Source organism: Lycium ferocissimum, chromosome 6 (genome assembly GCF_029784015.1).
Source record: "Lycium ferocissimum isolate CSIRO_LF1 chromosome 6, AGI_CSIRO_Lferr_CH_V1, whole genome shotgun sequence".
In the NCBI taxonomy this organism is placed as follows: Eukaryota; Viridiplantae; Streptophyta; class Magnoliopsida; order Solanales; family Solanaceae; genus Lycium; species Lycium ferocissimum.
This window is the reverse complement of record NC_081347.1, coordinates 30358610-30381079: the sequence shown is the minus strand read 5'-3', so window position 1 is coordinate 30381079 and position 22470 is coordinate 30358610. Positions and strand designations below refer to the sequence as shown.

At 36.6% G+C, this 22470-nt stretch overlaps 2 protein-coding genes across 4 annotated transcripts in view; both read left to right on the top strand.

Annotated features, from left to right (window-relative positions):
• The window catches only part of LOC132059610 (regulator of nonsense transcripts UPF2), an 18666-nt gene extending 7752 nt beyond the window's left edge, over positions 1 to 10914 (top strand). For all 3 annotated transcript variants that reach the window (XM_059452264.1, XM_059452266.1, XM_059452265.1), the window contains exons 10-18: positions 529 to 843; positions 959 to 1156; positions 1257 to 1358; positions 2267 to 2518; positions 2597 to 2815; positions 6562 to 6732; positions 7411 to 7596; positions 8900 to 9364; positions 9670 to 10914. In XM_059452264.1, the coding sequence (XP_059308247.1) occupies positions 529 to 843; positions 959 to 1156; positions 1257 to 1358; positions 2267 to 2518; positions 2597 to 2815; positions 6562 to 6732; positions 7411 to 7596; positions 8900 to 9364; positions 9670 to 10164 (2403 nt within the window). In that variant the 3' untranslated portion in view covers positions 10165 to 10914. The remainder of the gene's footprint in view (positions 1 to 528; positions 844 to 958; positions 1157 to 1256; positions 1359 to 2266; positions 2519 to 2596; positions 2816 to 6561; positions 6733 to 7410; positions 7597 to 8899; positions 9365 to 9669) is intronic.
• Positions 10506 to 22470, top strand: LOC132061256 (membrane steroid-binding protein 2-like). Its single transcript, XM_059454102.1, has 4 exons — positions 10506 to 10634; positions 11902 to 11955; positions 15317 to 15642; positions 22140 to 22470. The coding sequence occupies exons 1-4, from the start codon at positions 10506 to 10508 to the stop codon at positions 22468 to 22470; spliced, it is 840 nt and encodes a 279-aa protein (XP_059310085.1).

Here is a 22470-nt window from a genome sequence, read left to right as displayed (position 1 = left end):
ATATTTTTATATTTTCATGATTACCAATCTTTAAGGGTTTGTTCTTATGAATATGTTCAATCACAAGAGGTCATGGCTGGCATTCACTTGTCCTTTGTTCTGAGCGACAACAAGGTATTTTGTTTATGTTCTTTTCTTAATTTTGCTCGCGGAATTAGGAGTCTAAGAGGATGGGAAGTCTGTAACTTCTTAAAGTTTGACTCTTTTGCCATGTTTGTCGTGTTTTGGCAATAAGGAAGGTGGATAATACGGTTTTCCCTGTCACATACATGTTATTAAACACTACCTATCAAGAAACAAATAGACGTTATTAAACACTATTTTGTCAAAGAACATATTTGTTATGAAATACTACTTTCTGAGCCTATCGACAGCCGTTGGATATCTTTCAGACAAAGTACAAGTACAACTTTATTTTGTGCTCCTGCTATGCCACTGATGCTGCAGGGTCACTCTGATCGTTCTTTGCTTAGTGATTATATGATATCTTGTATTATTGACACGATGCTTTTTGTCTTCCTGGTGAAGGATTCAGCACCTGATGCCGATGAAACTCAGACTGCTGCACAAGAGACTGCAGAAGGTGCTGCAGATGCTGGAGCTGTACAGGAGGACAGACATGATAAAGGCAAGGATAGAGATGAGAAGGATAAAGAGAAGACCAAGGAAAAATCAAAAGAAAAGGATAAAGAGCCTGATAAGGAAAAAGCAAGAGAAAAGGAAGCTGAAAGAAAAGGGGAAGGTGATAAGGAGAAAGCAAAAGGTGTTGAAGGAGCTAATCTAGATAGTCTGCTTCAGCGGCTGCCCGGTTGTGTTAGCCGTGATTTGATTGACCAGTTGACAGTAATAGCACCGACTTAAAGCTTCAAATATTTGCTATCCTGGTCCCTGTTTAAGATTTCATTATTTGTGGCTTCATTTGTAATTTGTACTTCTGTGCCTAATATTTATTTTACAGGTGGAGTTTTGCTATCTGAATTCCAAGTCCAGTAGGAAAAAGCTTGTTAGGGCATTGTTCAATGTCCCCAGGACATCACTAGAGTTGTTGCCGTACTACTCACGCATGGTTGCCACTCTGTCAACTTGCATGAAGGATGTGTCTTCCATGCTTTTACAGTTGTTGGAAGAGGAGTTCAACTTTTTGATAAATAAGAAGGTAAGTGTAGCCTATTGTATGCAGTTATCCATTGACTTAAAGGATACCATCAATCAGAAGCAAACATTTTCTGTTTATTTTAATTGTGTCTGCTTTGCAGGATCAAATGAATATAGAAACAAAAATAAGGAATATTCGTTTCATTGGAGAGCTCTGCAAATTTAGAATTGCACCACCTGGCCTTGTTTTCAGTTGTCTGAAGGTATGAAGAGTAAGCTTACAGTATATTCTTAGTGGTAAATTGAGGAGGGATGACTTAGCCTCCTTGTCCTAATCTATTTTGACAAAACAAAGACCTTAGTTTGGGATCCCCTCTCCTGTAGCACATAGCCACCAAACTTCTGAAATCCAATGCTTATCTTGAAAAGCTCATTGAGCAATTCAAGAAAATAAGTCTATCTCCACTACCCAGAGAACAAATAAGTTCGCGGATGCATCAGCAGCATTGGCCTGGATTATGACAATTGTCGTGATTACAAACAGACTTATGGTTTGACAGGGCAGTAAGCTCCAGTGGTGTCAAAGGTTCGCTTAAAGTGCGCTTAAGCCCTGAAGCGAGGCTCAAAACATGTTGAGCGCTCACCTCATTTTATGTGCTTTTAAGTGTCATCATCAAGGCTCTAAGACATACTTTTCCTTGCCAATGAGCCTCTCTTGAAGAGGTGACACTAGATAATTGATATTTCACTTTATCGTAATGTTTTTACAAGTCCTCTGTCCATATATTTGTTGTTCAAGCCTATCGTTAATAGTCTTGGACTAAAAACATATATATTTGTGTTTTTGCACTATTGCACCACCATTTTTCATTAAAGCCCATGCTTTATTTGCGCTTTGTGCTTAAAGCGTCAACCGACCTTAGAGCTTTTTTGCACTTTTCACTTTTGATAAAACTGGTAAGCTCTGTTCTCTAGCAACCCCTACTCTTTAAGAGATTAAGGTCCCTACTGAAGATAGATGACCAATCTACGACCAACAGTTTCGCATGCTAAGGGCTTCAAATGTGTTTAGTGCCTTTAGTTGTCGCAAAGTTTGTAGATTAGAAGTTATATTCTTTAGGGCTAGTAAGTATTAGGTTTGGGTTGATGCTGCTGCTTTCTTTATCCTCAGGCTTGTTTAGATGATTTCAGTCATCACAATATTGATGTTGCTTGCAATCTTCTCGAGACATGTGGGCGTTTTCTCTACCGATCTCCTGAAACTACAATACGCATGGCAAACATGTTAGAAATATTGATGCGTCTGAAGAATGTCAAAAATTTGGATCCTCGCCACATCACCTTAGTGGAGAATGCATATTACTTATGCAAGCCACCAGAAAGATCTGCACGAGTGTCTAAAGTTCGGCCTCCTCTGCATCAGGTACATGCAATTTGCAGCTTCTGTGGTTTATAAACTGGAAACTACAGAATGTAAATTTATATGCTGTGGATTATGCAGTACATAAGAAAATTGCTCTTTTCGGATCTTGACAAGTCTTCAATAGAGCATGTGCTCAGACAGCTTCGTAAGCTTCCTTGGAGTGAATGTGAGGCATACCTTTTGAAGTGCTTCATGAAGGTTCACAGGGGCAAGTATGGTCAGATTCATTTGATTGCATCACTTACTGCTGGTTTAAGTCGCTATCATGATGATTTTTCCGTTGCCGTTGTTGATGAGGTTTGTCCCTTTCAATGCACAAATATCTGTCACTTGCACTGCTTTCCACATAGACAATCCGTTGACCTTTGACCTTATTCCCAGCTCCTTTAGCATCACATTAACTGTAGCAATGTATAACCGAAGAAAGAAATTTAGAAAACAAAAAAAACCGTAAAACCAACATGGCAAAGAAGAGAAAAGGTGAAAACTGTAGGTAGGAGAATAGCTATCTCTTACTACTATCTTCAGAAAAGAGTAACGAATAATTTCATCTTAATTGTGCATTTCTTTTGTAGAATGTAATAGAATTGGCAAAAGGGGATATATCTGCAGCTACAAAATTTGCGTTAATATTAATTGCTTATCACAACATAAGTAAATTCTGACCTATAGTTGAACCAATGCTTCTTTATTTTTTGATAAAGGAACCAATGCCTTTTTATTTATTTAAAATTGAAGATATTTTGTTGTGTTTTTATATAATTACAATTAATGAAGTTGAATTTTTTTTATCCCCAAAAGCAATTAGGTATCTTCATTTTTTTTTTATACTTTTCCTATATGTACTATTATTTAAATTGTACAAATAATATTGGAAAAAGTTTAATTAATGTATCATTCACTTATTGATTGTTTTTTTGTTGTGTGTTATGGCCTAATATGAGGGAAGATTCAGTTTTAAATTAGATAATGTGCCTCGCGTTCTCTAGCTGCTCTTTTCCTCAACTCTGATAATTATTTCACTTGGACTTTACTGGGTGTTTATGGGCCTAATATGAGGGAAGAAAAAAGATAAATTATGGGGGAGCTAGCAGCTGTGACGGTGTTATAGTATCATCCCTGGTGGTGGCTGTTGACTTAATGTCACCAGATTTCCGTGGTGAAGGAGACAGCAGGGATGCCTATTTTTTTCCTTTTTTTGAGAAAGGGTAAAGTGTATCCCTTCTATTCTTAAAGGGATTCTATGAGTTCTATCACGGCTTCAGCATCATTTACAAAATTCTGTTTACACCAAAAATAAGGCAAAAGTAAACAGTTCGTCTTAATCTTCTGAATACAGTTCCCTTTATCTTAAAAACTCCTAGCATTTCGCACCCGAGGGTGTGGCCCAGTGGTCAATGAAGTGCTTTGAGCACCATGAGGTCTCAGGTTCAAATCCCAGCACAGACAAAACACTAGGTGATTTCTTCCCATCTGTTTTAGCCTTGGTGGACAGAGTTACCTGATACCTGTTGCTGGTGGGAGGTGGTAGGTATCCCCTTGAATTAGTCGAGGTGCGCGCAAGCTGTCCCGGACACCACGGTTAAAAAAAAAAAAACTCCTAGCATTTTTCTCCCTCCCAACTGTCCCGCATATGCAAGCCGGAATGGTTTGCCACCATATCCTTTGATTGGAACTCTTGCCTCTGATGCTCCAACATTTCAGTAGCTCACAAGTTCACACCCTGGCATGCTCCATTTTAGTCCCACCCTATTAAGAAAGAGGTAGCGATAGCTGGTCTGTAAGATGACTCTGCAAAAATAAATTATTGATACTCAGAGGGTTGTTTCCACATAGACAACCTCTAGAGCACAACTGAAATCCTCTTTTTTGGAGATTTTCCTGTGTTAAACAAGCCTCTCTGGCTACCAACCAAGTGGAAGAAGCCACTTTGTGAGGTGCCTTTGTTTTCCAGATTTGCTCACCAGAATTCAAGTGGAAGTAACATGACTTTACTGTGAAGTTGTTCTTACTATGAATCTTCCCCAAATTAGCTTGTCAGGGTTGTTATTGTCCAGACCTTGAAAAGGCTCTCTAGTACACCCAAAAATCAGCAAGCCTTCCCATTTCCCAGTCATTCAAGAGTCTTCTAAAGTAGAAATTCCAACCTTCATGTTCCCTGTTGCCTGTTGGTGGCCAAACTCGGCCCAGTCAGCAAAGTAAGTCTATAAAGGTCCAGAAATGAGTCTTTTAAAGGGGTTTGACCTATCCGTCTTGCCAGAAGGCAATTTTCCTTCCATCACTCACTTGAAACCCAACAGTACTTGCAAACTTGTGCCATAAGCCCATAATGATCTGATTTTCCACACACACACACCATCTGAAGTAGTTGCTGGTTTGTGATCCAGCAGCCCTGGAGGCCAAAATTTTCCACTGATTACAACTTGCAGAAAACCTCCACACCCATTTCATCATCAAGATATAATTGTGATGTCTTAGATTCAGCTGATGGCCATTAACTAAAAAGCATATGGGTTTAACCAAATGACCTATAGATAAGCTGGTCTATCATGGATCAAGGTACTGTAACCCAACGGGTTTAACAAAGAATCCTAGAGTTACAATACCTCTTCTTTGTTGATTTGAAACTCAATGTCCCACGTGATCTGCTCTGGAAATGTGAGAAGTATGATGGTCATTGGTCCAGAATAACTTGTCAATTGCGTCATTTTAGTATTATCTGGAGTATTATAGATCGAATTCTCCCCATCCTGGAAAGAACCACCGCCACCAGGAAAAAGAAAAAAATATAAATAAGAATAAAAAGTTCTAATTAAAAATTAAAGTTCGCAATGTTAAAAATGAAATCTAAGAATAAAGAATCTTGAAATTTTATATGTTCACTTAAATGTTAGCGTAGGGATGAACAAATTTTTAAACAGTATTTAACACTTCTCTCATAATAAATTCTATAGTATACTATTAACAATGGAATTTAATTTCTGAAAAATATAATGACGTCTGACTAGTACCTTCTGTTTGTCACTATTTCAAAAAATTTATATTTTTGTACTCTATGAGCGCATCTATCTATCTAAGACTTATTTAATAATTAATTGAACCAAAATTTATTTTCATTGCATAAATTGTGTTGTTAAGCCAAAATTATAGCTGTTAAATAACAAACTTAGAAGATAGGCACTGGAAATAGCATAGAATGTGTAAGCTGTCTTATCACGTTAAATATCAGCAACATACCCAGTATATTCCCACAAGTGGGGTCTTGGGAGGGTAGAGTGTACGCAGGCCTTACCCCTACCTTGGGAGTAGAGAGGTTGTTTCCGATAGACCCAGTATATCATGTTAAATATCGGGATTTGTTAACTCTTGTTTTGCTTTTAGTGCATTAAAACAGCAAACGGAGAACTTGGAATTTGTATTGAGTCAAGTTGGGCGGGTTGGGTCCTAAGGAGAAGAACTAAGGGAAGGCTGGTGATGTACTACTTTATGGAGGGCTCATAGAGAGTAGAAGCACATCTTATCAAAAAAGAGACAGTAGAAGCACTTTCCTTCACGTTTGAGTTGAACTTCCAATTTCAGTCTGCTCTTAGACTAGTAAGACTGTTATGACATCAATAAGCCGTCTAATTTGACCCAACCCACCTGATTGACACCTCTAAAACATCCTAATCTGACCTGCCATTTTTAATTTTTGAACCACATTTATGTGCCATAAACAAATTTAGATCTTACTGAGTTTCCTTGTTTATTTTCTCTCTTTTTCCTCATCACGCTTTGTAAATAACCACAAAATAACCTCGTGACATTGTTCTACTAGTGTGAAAGGCTTATGCATCTTTAACCACTATATCAGTTTATCAATCAAATAGGCCTAATAAAAAATAAAAATAAATCAAATAGGCCTAATCCCAAACTGTTTATGGTCTGCTCTATGGTTCCTCTATGTTTATTCTGCTTTATTCAACCAATATATATGATTTAATTGTATCATACACTTGATGTCGCTTTTGCAATTGAAAATTTGGACTTTGTACTTTCTATAGGTTCTGGAGGAGATCAGGGTGGGACTAGAGTTGAATGACTACGGGATGCAGCAAAGACGTATTGCTCACATGCGTTTCCTAGGGGAGTTGTATAACTATGAACTTGTTGATTCCTCTGTGATATTTGACACGCTCTATTTGATTCTCGTTTTTGGCCATGGAACATCAGAGGTATGGATCTCCTTTTAACCAATCTTCAGTTGCATATACGCGTTAGGTATTACTTAATTTTGGAAAACAGTCTTTGTTAGCATGGCTGTTTCAGGAGAATGTGGCATTACGAGACCTGTTGTCCTTCCCTAACTGGTTATAAGCTACGGAGAACTGATAGAATAAAATTGAACATAAAAATAAAGTTTCTCCGAATGTGGTTTTAATAAGCTTATTTCGTTGGCTATTGTAATTAGTTTTACGAACCTCATGGTTGACAACTTATTCCTGAAGGGGCATTACTATGGCTATCCTTATGAAAGGAAATCTGGCAATAATGGCATGTGATTATCTTATTCTTTCACATTGTTATTGATACGTATGCATGTAATGAATAGGCTTCATGCTCTGAAAATATTATTCTTGAACTTCAATATTCAGGATTTCCACCCATGCCACTCTATTAAATTTAAGTTAGTAATATCTTGTCATTGCTTGGATACGGGTGGCCTCGGGGATTTCTTGGTTATCGAAAGAAAAGAATGTCATAGCTTGGATTGTGGTGGCCTTTTTTATGTCATAGATCTAGCTCCACTACGTACATTTTAGATGAATTCAAATGCTTTATTCCTAGATTAATGTCTTATTCGAGAGAATCATTTACTGCCATCTGATGCAAGTCTGTCTTTTTCCCCACAGCAAGATGTATTGGATCCTCCCGAGGATTGTTTCCGCATCAGGATGGTTATTACACTACTTGAAACCTGTGGGCACTACTTTGATCGAGGTTCATCAAAGCGAAAACTTGACCGGTTCCTAATACATTTCCAGAGATACATATTGAACAAAGGTGTACTCCCCCTGGATATAGAGTTTGACTTGCAGGTCGGTTCCTTTAGATTCTCTATCCTTCTCTATACATGCCTGTCAAAAAGTCATCATTAACCACGAAGAAATGTGACCTACTACTTGCCCTATAAATATTATAAAAAGTATATTAGAAGTTGTTCCGCATAATTGGGAGCCAAAGATGTAATTAGGTAGAACAGTTTTGAGAACTATAAGCGGATACATCCATTCCTTGCTGAAAAATATGAACACTGCCTTCTTATTCACGTACAAAATTGTTATGTGCACGAAGCTCAGATGTCATATATGCTCTTTGCTTCGATCAGTTTCTTTCGTTGTTTAATTTTGTGATATTATCTTTCTTTGCAATGGTAGGATTTAGGAAGGGGTTTAATCTGTAGTGTCCTATGTGAAAACATTAGTTTATATTGCCTGAGCTAACTAGTGGTTACCTTTATTATTAAATGCACAAACAGTTTTACATGTAAGTGGCAATGTAAATGCGCTCTTTCAAAGCCCCCCAGGGTAAGCTCAATTGGCGAAGATTGAGGGACTTGTGCCTAGGTCACAAGTTTGAGCCCTGCGCCAAAAGAACTAATTCCAGTATTTAAGTGGAGAAGGGTAGAGGGGCAGGCCCATCATCCCCGAGTTTCGAAGTTTGCGGTTGGCCCAGAGGGTTGGCTGCGGACGGACTTATTTGTCATTAAAAAAGGCTCTTTTAAAGTCCGTGCGTGCTCAACACTTATGAGGTTAGTCCAGAGTCCCGACTATTAATGTAGGTTGCTCTGGAGTGAAGCAATATCATCACCTGGTCCAACAAATCAGGAGGACCTGAAAGTTGCAACACGCAAATATTTTGACCCTGGGAAAAAGGGAAAATAAAAGGAAGGAAAGAAAGAAACAATTGTATTTTGCTACTTTAGGGGCAAAAATTTGTGCAGCCGAAGTACCGGCGTGGAAATTTATAGTCTTCTTTTAGCAAATGCTCCTTTGATCTGGCCTTTATTTTCTAGAAATGCAGTTCCTCGAAATAGTAAATGCTGGACCAAAAAATGGTAAGCCTATAGCATAGGTGCTTGCAATAATATTTTTTGAATGTTCTGTGAAATTAGATATTGTCTTAACGTTTAGGGTTTCTTCCTATGAATTCCTTGTTACTGGAGATTAATGTGTTATTTTCACTATAAACATTGGAGTGCAAACTCTTGAAATTTCGGGCGTGACTTTGTTAGTTGTCTTTGCTTTAATTTATGATGGCCATTCTATGGGTTATGTTCCACAAGAATTGACCCTTCTCATTCATGGAAATCTTTCTCGAATTGTGTTCAATTTTTTCCAGGACTTATTTGCCGAATTACGTCCTAACATGACGAGATATGCATCAATTGAAGAAGTCAATGCTGCTTTGGTTGACCTTGAGGAACATGAGCGCATAGTTACATCTGAAAAAGCCAACAATGAGAAGCACTCTGAGACCGAGAAAATTCCCAGCAGGACTACCTCTGGAATGTCTGTAAATGGGCAAAGCCTTGCAAATGGCATTGAGGAAAATGGACTGCATGAAGAGATTATGGAGACTGAAAGTGATTCAGAGAGTGAAACCATTGAGCATGCAGGTCATGATGATGATGAAGAGACAGATGATTGGAATCGGGATGATAGGGGTGACACTGAGGATGAATCTGATGAGGGTGATGGACCTGGTTCTGATGAGGAGGATAAAGTACATGTCAGGTCAAAGGTTGCAGAGGTTGATCCTCTGGAGGAAGCAGAATTTGAGAGAGAGCTTCGGGCTCTGATGCAGGCAAGTATAGGACTCCGGTCCCCCCCCCCCCACCCCAACCACCACAACACACACACACACACACACGTGTATTGGGTTCTGACTGAACTTTTCAATTTAAAGCCAGCAGAATTGCCTGCCCCCCTCCCCCGTAGAAATTAGAAGGCAGGGAATCATTTTGATAAAATATTAAAAAAATTAAATGCTGATTGAAGAGATCTTATGCTTGGGAGTTTTGGTTGCAATATTAGCAACTCTTTTCTTTATAATTTACACATGAAAAGTTGTCCCCTTTCTACTAACGGTTATTGTACATGAGTTCGCAGGAAAGTTTGGATTCAAGAAAATTGGAATTACGGGGAAGGCCTACTCTAAACATGACGATACCAATGAATATTTTTGAGGGGCCAACCAAGGATCATCGTGGGGTTGAAGGGGAGAGTGGTGATGAGACATTGGATGAAGGGGCCGGTGGAAGTAAGGAGGTTCCAGTGAAGGTTCTTGTGAAGCGAGGTAGTAAGCAACAGACAAAGAAAATGCTCATTCCTCGTGATTGCTCTCTCATTCAGAGCACAAAACAGAAAGAAGCAGCTGAGCTTGAAGAAAAGCAAGACATCAAGAGGCTGGTTCTGGAGTACAATGATAGAGAGGAGGAAGAGCTTAATGGGTTAGGGAACCAGCCACCAAGCTGGACACAAAGCAGTGGAAGCAGGGTTGCTCATAGGGGAAACACATGGGATGCACCTGGTCGGGGCAGTGGATCACGTCATCGCTATCTGTATCATTCAGGTGGTGGGCTTTATTATGGCAGCAGAAGATGAATTCAAGCTCATGTTATGGTATGGCAATGGCTTCTTCATAGCTCTATCACCGTACATCTTTGTTTTTGGAAATGGAAAAGAAGGTTCAATTTATAGCATATGCCACTTGGACTTCCAAATGAGGGTGGTGGTTTCTCTTGGATTGGCATTAGCATGCCCATGATTGCCTCCTGAAAATTATAGCACCTAGGAAGATATATATGAAGGCGGGATGGTACGTATATGAGTTGGTGCCACCTCTTCTATTGTGTCAAGGTTCTAACCTAGCAAATGACTTGCTATACGTGTATATTCTGTGAGTATACTAAGAAATAGCCAATAGCATGTAGCGGCAGAGAGGAATGAACGTTTCATGCGTAGTTTCACCGACTGTTGTTCTGAAGCAGATGATATCTGACTCTGCCATTATAGTTGCTGCTGAATATATGGGAACTCGAAAGCTGCCTTTGTTTATGGAGTTTGGCTGGCTTGTAATTGTTGATTAATGGTCTTAACGCTTGTGTATAGGGGATTAACATTTTACTTTTCCCCCATTTTGGTTTTTCAAGAAAGGGAATGAGTTACTCTTCTTCATAGCAGACTGGCTTGTAATACAAATCTGGTTCAATTAGCTAATTTGACCTAAATGGTTTCGATTTCAAAGAATCTGTAGCTTTAGCAGTCAAAGCCATGTAACAAGTACCTGGACCTATATTATTAACCATTCTAATCTCGGTGTAGAAATGAATGGAAACGGAAGTCATCCATGGATGTAGTGTAGTGCTCATGTCTAGATATGACTAACGGGGCAGGGCAAGGGAGGGTTCACCTGACTTTTTTTAGCTTGGGAACTAAAGCAGCTGTTCTTACCATATCCAAGCTTCTATAGAACGTTTGGAGTAGGATTTTATCCCAATGTTATAGATATATGGGATTTAAACAAAACTACTGAGTTCCCCCAATCGTACATCATACTCTTCATCAGCCACCTTGGTTCTTCTTGCCTGGAGGGAAGCTCTTAGCTAGCCTTCAACTCATTTCATGTTCAGATTGAATGAATAGGAGACCATCAAAGCCACTCTAAAGGCATGACCCCTCCAAAAAAGGGAAATAACTGCAATCTCAATGCATCATCATTCACATTAATTTGCTTACGTAGGAAGAATTCTTTTATCATGATCCAGCGCCATCTCCTATAATTCAAGTACTGCTTCATTATTTAGCTAATGCGAACAATTTGGTTAAGATCAAACAGTCGTATATTTCACGCGTTACTAATTTTAGAGTTCAATGTTTTTATTTAATTTATCAATTTTGAATTTTGTTTTGTCAAATGATTATGATGCTTAGAGTGATCGAGTTTTTGGATATCATACTTGGAGAAACTCATTTATAACTGACTATGTTATATTACCAATTTTCAAATTTGAATTTTGACAATTGCCAGCTTACCAATTTTTCACATCCAAGCATAGGTTTTCGTTTTCCACGGGAGAAATTATGAAAAAGCCGCTGGCCTACGTTTATTAACGACTAGTCTATATTTATTTCAAATTTATAAACGCCAAACTGAAAGTCGCTTAGTTGAATTATATGGTGGAGTGCGCAGATAGCCGCTTTTGGACCCATGTTTAAAAAATAGACGACAACAACAACATGTTTAAAGAATAGACGAAGTTTATAAAGTTTTGTAAGATTAGCCACTTCAAAATCAATTTCAGGTTCACTATTCTGAAATTTCAAAAACTTCATACACAGTTGCCAAAGGCTCGTCAAAGCTTACCTTCAAACATGTATATCTGTGACTCTGAGGTTAGCATATTGCTTGAGCACTTCGAACTTCATACATTATATCTTTGAAGTTAAGTTTGTCCAATTACAGATGATGTATGTCTGAGGTTTGACAGGTGATCAGTAACTCTTTATTTCCTTTGATTCTTTTTATGTTCTTGTTTTACATCAAGTGCTTCAAGATTTTTAACCCCATTGATGATCTAGCATAATTATTTAAAAGTAGTCGATTGATGGAAAGTTTTGTTCCGATGAATTTCTTTTTCAGTTATTTATTTAGTTTCTTCTACTTAACGAATTTGGTAAAAAATAGTTTTTACTTTATTTTTACCATACGTAGAGTCCACTTTCGGTTCAATGATCTTGATCAAATAGTTTTTGCTTTATTTTTTCAAGTTGAATATCCTTCTGGAGTATTGTTCTTATGTTTTTAATTAGAAATATGCGATCAAACTTTTGTTCAAAGTTTTTCAAAATTAGTTATAAATTAAATACTTTGAAAAAACAAGATATAGCTTAAATAGCAGGTGGAAACTGACCATCCAATAAATTTTATCAATTATTCTTGTAACTTAACAAGTTTCTAAAGATGGGCAAAATGTGGTTCCCCAATTAGAGGTGATATAAGGCGATCTCTAACGTTCGAACCACTATGCTTTATTGCACGCCACAATTGGTAGTATCTACGTTGGATCATTTATGTATTTTACTATTTGATACTTGATTCTAGTACGTTCGAATTTTTCTAGCCATTCGAATTCTAGTTTCAAGAAGTTAAAAAGCATGCAGTAGCACATTTTCATTTCACTCAGCCTCTTTATTTCAGGGTCTCGACAACAGTGATGACCAAGTCATTTAGCATGAGCAGAGGCGGATCCACGATTTAAATTCTAGGGGTTCAACCTTAGATTTTTAGTATTGAACCCATTATATTTTTAAAGTTATGAGTTCATATCTACTATTTATTAAAATTTTAATAATTTTTTCACATAAATTTGTACTTCGCGTCGAAAGTTAGGGGTTCAATTCAGGGGCGGATCCACCCTTTACGATGAGGGTGGTATGGCACCCCCTCAATTAATAAATTTTTTATATACTTATGTTGTAATTTGCTTAAATTAGGTTAAATATTTGATCCTGTCACCCCCAGTTGTAAATTAGACAGAGGTGCCACGGCTGATAGACACAAGTTTAAATCTTTTTTGAACATTTTCTGACTTTTGTTTTTCTTTGGGCTTTTTACTTCCTTTGTACCAGTAATTCCTTTTTCGGCCCTCCTAATTTTGTATTTATCTTTTTATTATTTATATTGATTTTCCTCTTTTCTATTATTTTATCTGTGATCTCTAGCGAGAACACACAATTAGAAACTTCAAAATCCCTTAAATTAAATATTTCTCTTAATCTCAAATCTGTGAGTATTTAAATCGAAAAACTTGTGTCTCCATGGGAATTTTGGATTGAGATCAAAATTCAATTTTTTTTTTAATAATTTCTTTTGTTTATTACTCCCTCCGTCCATGTTTACTTGTCTATATTTGACCTGGGACACTCTTAATAAGCAATAAATAAAATGAGAAATGAATTGGAGTACTTAATAATAAGTATAAAATGGTAAATTATGTCTTGATTTTCCCAACTATATAACTTACAAGTAAAAGTGGATATATATTTTTGAGGGAGTATTATAAAAATTTATGCTATTCTATAATTGTTAAATTCAATTTAAAGCACTTTACTACTTAAATTGTGATGGAAATTTCGTAGGTACTGCTTAGAAAAAATATGAAATTTATGATTTATTTTTGAGCACTTTGTAGTTTATCTAATTCTACATTTACTTATGGGGAGTATTTACCCATTGAAGAGTTTTTCTATTATTTTTCTTATTTTGATTGGTGTAATTCCCTTATTGAAGATGTTATTTTACTTGTGCAAAGTCATTTTTTAATATACATAAGAGATGCAAGGTCCTTGATGAAAAAGTTGATTTTACTTCTGTTGTTAATGGCTGTTAATGAGTGTGATTCTTTATTAAAGATGTTAATTATGTTCATTTTTTGATTTTTAAAATGTAATTTTCATATTTGCAAATTAAAAAAAAAAAGCCTATTAAATTGACCCAAATAAACTAAAAAGAGATGGACCTGACCCAAATATACGTTCCTAATAAAATGTATATTGAAGAAAATTATGGCACCCGCTACCTTCAAATCCTAGATCCGCCTCTGGTTCAATTGAACCCCCATTTACTATGCTAGATACGCCACTGAGCATGAGCAAGGCAATGACTCCTCCACAGTTAATTCATGTTACAAATACTTTTCAGAGAAGACAACAAGACTTTTTTGGACCTCGGGAACAACATTTTTAAAACTAATGCCCCAGTTTAGGTCATGTGTTCTGTATGATTAATCTCTAAAAAAGCGTGCATGACCTGACAAGCTGTAGAGAAGAGGAATAGAGTTAGTTAACAGATGCAATTTATGTAAAGAACAAGTTTAATCTAACAATCACGTATTTTTTTGCATTGCTCTGTTACATCTCCTTTTTGAAGACAAATGTTCTACAGTATAGGCTAGCTTTGAAATGGACTGTGCCAAGAACAAGACTGACCCAGTAGATAACTTCGAAACACAAAAACCAAAATGATAATTGGGCCAGAAAATGTGATTGCATTATAAGGTCTCAATTAAACCCGCCATCGATAGGGGAGGTAAACAAAAATGTAAAAGAAGTCAGTGGCAAAGAATCTCTGCTTGCATTAGGTAGAGCATATGAAAAAGAGAAATATAAGATGTTTTGATGATAAATACATTTTTATTTTAAAAGTAAAGTAGTTAGATCAGCAAACAAGGCTCAAACAATTTACCATTTACAGAAACTTTTATATGGGCCGCCAATTTTTTTTATTTTAATTTTGTAAATTTTGAATGTCATCACAACATTTTCTTAATGTTGCTTTTGATATCAATACTACTTACCATTTCAAAGAAGAAGAAGAAGTAGGAGTAGCATCTTTCTTCATATAGGCCATTACATGTTAGGCTGAATTCTGTATGTTCAGACTTGAATTTATCTGATAAAACTTTTAAAAGCTGCTAATTTTAAGTACTTTTGTTAAAATAGTTTTAAAAAAAAGCACAATAACAACTTAGTTATTTTTGGGCAATCCATTTAGAAGTGTTTCTTTCAGTATTAGATAAACAAATTGTATTTGATTAATCTTTTCAAAAAATGCAGTTGAATTTCAAATTATAAAAAAGATAGTATCAAAGCTCATTTGTATTATTTAAGCAGAGAAATAATTTAAAAATGTAATTAAAACACATAAAATGAAATGGAGGGGTAAGTCGTTTGGACTTTTCAGTCATTTCCGTAGGCAGCTTGGAAAAGAAGAAGAAGCACACCACAGATTTTCTCCACCAAACTAGGTATGACTCCGGTATCAATTACAGAGACAATCTTCCAGTACACTGGGTTATCTCCGACAGCGTTGTTGACGATAGCAGCGATGATGTTGGTTACTTACAAATTGGTTTGTAGCATGTTTGTTTCCCCACATGACTTTGTCCCTATCAAAAAGCAACCTCCTCTCCAACTGGGCGAAATCACGGAAGAGCAACTTTGGGGTTATAACGGCGCTGATTCAGAAAAGCCATTGTTGATCGCTATTAAAGGACACATCTACGACGTCTCTACTTCAAAGTTAGTATCTTTTTCTCTCTAAACTCCCACATAGAATTCTTCCATTTTCTTCAAAGTTATTTACTTTTTTTGCACACTTTTATCAATTTGATGATTTCAGCTAGTAGGTGTTTGACCATCGTATTTTTCACTTTATTTGGAATTTATGGAGTTGGAATTGAAGATGGAGTTGTGTTTGGTTCTACGTTTTGCAAAGAATATGTGGAATAACATTCATGTTTCACTCTACTTAAATACAATTTTAAAAGTGAAAAAAAAGTTGATAAGTTTTTTTTTTAAAAAAAATTTGAAATACAATGTCAAGTTGAGTTTGAAATTTTCATGGCCAAACACTGATTTTCAAATAAAGTGAAAATTAATTCCAGAAAAAAGTAAATAATTTTTAGGGCCAAATGGTCCTTAGCTACTGTTTGGACATAGATTTGGTTGACGCTTGAAAAAAAATAGTTTTTGAAGTAGTGTTGAAAAATAGTTTTTTTTAGTTGAAATTTTGTTTGGACATGCATTTTTCTTGAACAAAATTTAAAGTTTTGAAAATAAATTTTTCTGAAAAAACGAGAGAGAGAGAGAGAGGGGGGGGGGGGGGGGGGGCAGTGTAGTTCTATATTGATACTAGAGGAATCTGAGTTCGTACCCAAACCCCATTGGCTAACCGGCCCAGCTCAAGAACATCATATTAAAGCCATATGCGCATTGTAGAAACTTATTTACAAGATCAGTAGAGAAGCTCTATGCACTACAACTAAGCATCAACCTACTTAAATATTTTTACATAAAAGTTTAATGCTTGTCTTAGTCTTGGCGGACAGAGTTACCTAGTACCTGTTGCTGGTGGGAGGGCGTAGGTATCCTGTGGCTGTGGATTTAGTCGAGGTGTGCGCAAGCTGATCCGGACACCACACAGATATCGGAAAAAAAAAAAGTTTGATGCTCTAGTCCATGATTCCAATGTGGTTCTTCATGATCTAAAGGGCTTACAACAGGAAATACCAGATTCCTAGCATATCCAAGGCAAACTTCCTCTGCGTGATGAATAACCCTTGAGCCTCCCAAAGGATTTCACGCCCCAGAAAATAGTGCAACATAACTCTTTCATTTTGAACTGGGACTGTAAGAAAGACTGCATAGACTCTTGCACAGAGATCATTTCCAGCTGCTAACAAGTCTTTACTATAGACAGCTAGAATACCTCACTCATTCTCTTCATAAAAGAAAGTAGTCATAGCTTTGCATGCCATTGCATTAAGACTCGCTAAAGCCCATACAAAGATTCTGTTAATTTGCAAAGCAAAAAAGGGTGAAAACCGGCCCGACCTGGGAGAAGTCTCATGTATACTTCATCATCAAGACACAGTGTAAAAAAATATTACTTGCATCAAGTTCAAACAGAGGGCAAGATATTTTGACTGTAACTGCCTGTGTTGTCAAACGGTCGTTTAAGGTGCGCTTAAGTCCTGAAGCTCAAAAAAGCTCAGGGAGGGCGTGTAACAAAGGGGCTCCCAAATGCCTTTTCTATTACTTTGAACAGTGAAATAAAAATACAACGCAACTCAATTGAGAATAGCTACTGCAGAATCTAAGTACTGGAAATGAAAATATTGGAACTGAGAATACAAGGATAGATAGAAGGGAGATGAGAAGCTCATATTAAGATTGGGGATGAGCGGCACAAACTCAGAATGGTGAAGAGAGGAGACATGTACTTTACTCAACAATACACATATCCCTCCACTTCCATAAACTGATAATTATAGTAACTATATTCCCTTTTGTCCAGTAATTCCTTGACACCTGTACCTCAACCTGGGTCCCAATTATAGTCCAATAATCTCTTGTTGGACTGTTTAGTATTCTGACTCGTATGTAACCCACTCCCGAGCCCAAGCCCTTCATCTTGGTCTACCCTGTTCACAAAAATACTTTCGGCCTCAAAGAGAACCTGGTCCTCAAAGTTTCGATTATATCAATATCAATGAGGAAAGAGTGTTGACACTTGTTTGAATAATGTCTCTTTGTCTATGTGATTGAATAGCATAAGGTAGAGTTGACTGCAAAGCTAGATACTGCAGGATGTCAAATATCCTTATCTGACCATAAGTACCGTTTCCTGCCAGTACAAAAACATTACTCCTCCTCTGTTTCTCAACTCCAACATGTTTTGATCAATCGCAGCCGCATGCCGTAAAATTACTAGACTAAGAAAAGAATCGTGGACATGTGTAGTTTTCTGGTCTTAAAACACCACAGCTACATGAAGAATGGAGACTTAGCTTCACTGTACTTTGAAACCCATGAAATCAGTGCTTGTTTTGTTTGATAGTACTGTTGAAATAATCATGGTATAAAATTTGGTATTATTTTATGCAATGTTTTGTTTCACTTTCAGATCATGTATAACTAGAATTATACACCAATTGGTGTATTATTTTACACGAAGACCAATATGGTATCACAATACATGGATAAAATGTTCAAAATGCTAAAACTGCACTGGTGGATCTCCTCAAACCCTTTTTCAAACTCATGTTTAAGTTATACATGGTGTATCCAATTTTAATACGATGAACCAAACACTTATAAAAAATAATCTCTGCGTTGCAATCGCTGCATAACTAATCCATGAATTAATCCCTACCATCACTTGTTTCTAAACCAAACGACTCATAAAAATATCACCAAATCTCCATGAACTGTCAACAGAGCAACTAAGATCCGAAAGTGGTACCAAAAGTGGAGGAAATATAGCAATAGCCACTTGAACGTGATTGGATATCCAAAGCACACAGCGTCCGAAAGCACATTTTCATGGATTTTTTCTGACTTTTGCTGATATATTTCAAATTTTTGTTGTGGTTTGCGGAGAAAAGACCTTTAGCAATTCTAACATTGCTGTAATCCATCCAAAGATAGAGTCCGAAAATTGGTTGCACGTATGCAACATTGTGTGAAGGATCCATGAACTTGTTCGCAAGTTAGATATACCTCTAAAAAAGTGTCCAGAGGTCTAAGAACGCCAACAGTAGGCTCCAGTTTATCAGCATTGTGGAAAGAAACTTGAGGGTGAAACCATGCGTATGCAACCTGAATCCACATGTAAAAGAGATTAAAAATTGTAGAAATAGCAACTGCCAATGCAAAATCAGTTGGCAAAATGGAAGAATGCATTCTCCATTGCGAGATCGCACACTTGAGTCATAGAGTTAGAAGCCACATAATTTGAATGACCTTTTAGAGCTAAGGTCATGAATTTTCCCTGGAGCCGTGATAATGGTCTCTCCAAGAAACTCAATTATAGTGTGGTTGATAATAGACCGACGATCTACAATCGTAGACTTGAGATTATACTCCAAATGTTTTGGCAGAATTTTCCAAGATGTTCTGTGTCTATCCTGAGAGCAAGATGCTGTAAGATTGGGCAAAAATCCGCGGGAGCCATTTCCTCTTTGATATCTGTAGCGCCTTGAATAGGCTAGTAGCCGCCGACTTTGGGTGTGTTAATTGGAAGAGAAAATAAGAGAACACGGCTTGATTGTTCCCCCAGGCTATTGGGGTTTAAATAACTATGTTTACATGTCTTAAGGAGGAAACGAAATCAATACCTAAACAATAGGAGTAAATTAAGCTACCTACTGTAGTTACATATATTCTAGATTATGATTGCTATTCGGCCCACCAATATAATTTCCAAAGCTCCTCTTTATGCCAACTTTTAAATCATATGCTTGAAAATACAACATCTCCATCTTGATGAATGCAATAATTTTTAATTAAATAACAATTCAAACAACATGTGACATTTCTACTTACGTTGTACTCCAACCAATCATGGTAATCATCAAACCATTAATGCTATCATAGAGGACCTAAATGATGACTATTTTAACTTATTAGTTGATGAATCTTTCTATGTGACATGCAATAAGTAAATGGTTGTTTTATAATATGTTTGATAGAGTAGGATTTGTGAGGGAGTAGCGTATTGACATTGTCCATGTTGAAGATGATAGTGCTTTTATCTCTAAAGAGAACAGTTGTTGATTTACTTACTCAAATTCCTTGAGTCTATCTTATGTGCATGAACAGTGTTATGATACGACAAGTAATATTTAAGGTCATAACGATGACACCTTAAAATGTTGATTAGGCAAGAAAGTAGATAAACGTATTCTATTCATTTTTTGCCTACCAACTTCAACTAACTCTTATTGCAGTTTTTTAAAGAAGTGTTTAAGTGAGATAACTTTTATATAGGTTTTGAATATCTTGAATGTCTTTGGAATTTCCTTTAAATGTATGGATGAGTTTCGAGAATCTCAAAGAGAAAGTGCAAGAGCCATCAAATACGGGTGAGCTTAAAACTGGTGTTGCATCAAGAACATGCTCTTCCTGGATGGTTATACTTGTTGGGGATCTCACTCTATGTTGCTCGGGTCCTTCAAAAGTGCGTTGCTCCCATATTGGATCCTCCCAAGATAGTGTATTTTGGGAGGATACGACACAAGTGCGGCAACATTTTTGGAAGATCTGTGCAAATTATTGTTGTACTTGATGCTATGTTATTGATGCGTATATTTTATAGATGAAAGAGCTAAGGCTACAAGATATCTTAGCACTTGTCAAACATTTTAGGTTGCTTTTAATGTTGCAATTGATTAGAGATGTTTTAGTGGGCGTTTGGCCATGATTTTGTTTTTTACTTTTTTTCCCGGAGTTGAATTCCGGAAATCATGTTTGGCCATAAAATTTCAGAAAATTCAGGAATTCAACTTGAAGTTGATTCGGAATTTTCCGGAATTTGGAAAACACCAAAAAGTTGTTTTCACTTTTTTCACTCCAAATCACTCACAAAAATTCAAAAACAACTCCAATTTGTATTCATGGCCAAACACAACTCCAATTTCCAAATACCATTTTTCACTTTGAAAACAAAAACTACTTTTTTCAAATACTCACAATTTTCATGGCCAAACGGGTCCTTAGTCATCGTATATGAGTTTAATAATTCCTTACAAAAGGAGCGAGATATTACAAACACAATGTTACTTCTTGAAGTAAAAGAGAAGGTTGCAAATGTTAAGGGATAATGGATGTGATTTGCTTAGTTACAAGGTAAATACATTTTGTATCAAGTGTGACATTTTGATACCTAATGTTGATGAGCTATATGTTAGCTCCGGAGGATCACGTTGTAAAGCTGCTGATTATACTGTTTTACATTATTATAGTGTGCAAGTGTTCCCTGAAATTATTGATTGAAAAATTCAAGAATTCATTAATCCTTTTGATGAGGTGACTACTAATTTGCTTTATGGAGTTGCTTCTTTAAATCCAGTTGATTCTTTTTCTAATTTTAACATCAGGACGATAATGAGAATGACTGAATTGTGTTCTGATGGCTTTGATAAATTTCGTATAAGTGCTCTTGAGAATCAGCTTGCCACTTATGTTGTTAATATTTGTGATGTTGATGAAAAGATTCTCCAATCTAAATGAACGGTTGTGATTTTGCAAGAAAATTAGTTTAGACAAAGAAGAATTTACAGTTTCTTTTAGTGAAACGGCATTTCATTCTGCCAGTTGTCACTGCATCAATGAAAAAGCTTTTTTTGGCAATGAAGTTTATCAAGAATGAGATGTGGAATCAAAGGGATGATGATTCTTTAGCGGTGCCTTGTATAGAAGAGAAGTATGTACTATATATCTAATGATGCGACAATAAAGACATTCAAAGAAATAAAATCTCGTCAGATATAATGTATTTGAGTTGTGCTTTCACTAGTAGAACTTTGTTTTGTTGGTTTCTTTGCGTGTTTTCTTTAGATTCAAATCCCCTTGGTGAAAATCCTGCCTGTGCCCACTGATGGCATAGGTTCTTCAAGTCACATTCATCTGCAGAAAAAGAAAAGAAACCTTCAAGTTATTTGTTTATGCTAATTTAATGGGGGAATTTTAAGGTGTTTGTCATTAAAAGAAAAGAAACCTTCAAGTCATTTGTTTCTGCTAATTTAATGAGGGATCTTAAAGTGTTTGTCATTGTTAACCCTAGAAAGGCTCTGTTCTTTCTGCAATAGCAGGATCTTGCTGGTTCTTAAATAAGTAGTCAAAGTGCATCTAGGATGATGTTTAAAATGCTGCAGCTTCTGTTATGAAATTCCATCCAATGTGTTTAAAAATTCTGGAGTTGGGGGGATCCCATGGATGGCTTTGAACACTTGATCGTCAAACATTGAGGAGAAAGAATTAGTAAAGAGGCAAGGATGATTCTTCTGAAATATATCTCAGATAAATTTCTGCTTTCTGATTTGCATCTATCAGTAGCTTCCTTTTTATCATTATAGCATCTCTGAGTGTACAAATCATATAATAAACGAGATGCATTCGGCACTTTTTTGGAACTTCATCGTCAAATTATAGCACTAGAAATGAATGGTAGACAGGCTTCTTTTCTGCTTCTTATCTGTAAAACCTACTTAGTTATTTGCTTGGCGTGCAAATAGGATGTTCTATGGTCCTGGTGGTTCATATGCAATATTTGCTGGAAGAGATGCAAGCCGAGCCTTAGCTCAGTTATCATTCAAACCTGAAGATATTAATGGGAACCTTGAAGGCCTTAGTGATGCTGAACTTGAAATTCTGCAAGACTGGGAAGATAAATTTATGGAGAAGTATGCCCGGGTGGGGCAGCTTGTTCCAAAGAAAAGACTAACTGAGAATAAAGAAGATGACAATGCTTGCAGGATAGAAGAAGTGGCGAAGGCAACGAAAGAAGATATGCTGCAGGAGAGTACAAGTGTTGAAGAATACGTACAGAAAGATAGCCACCTATGA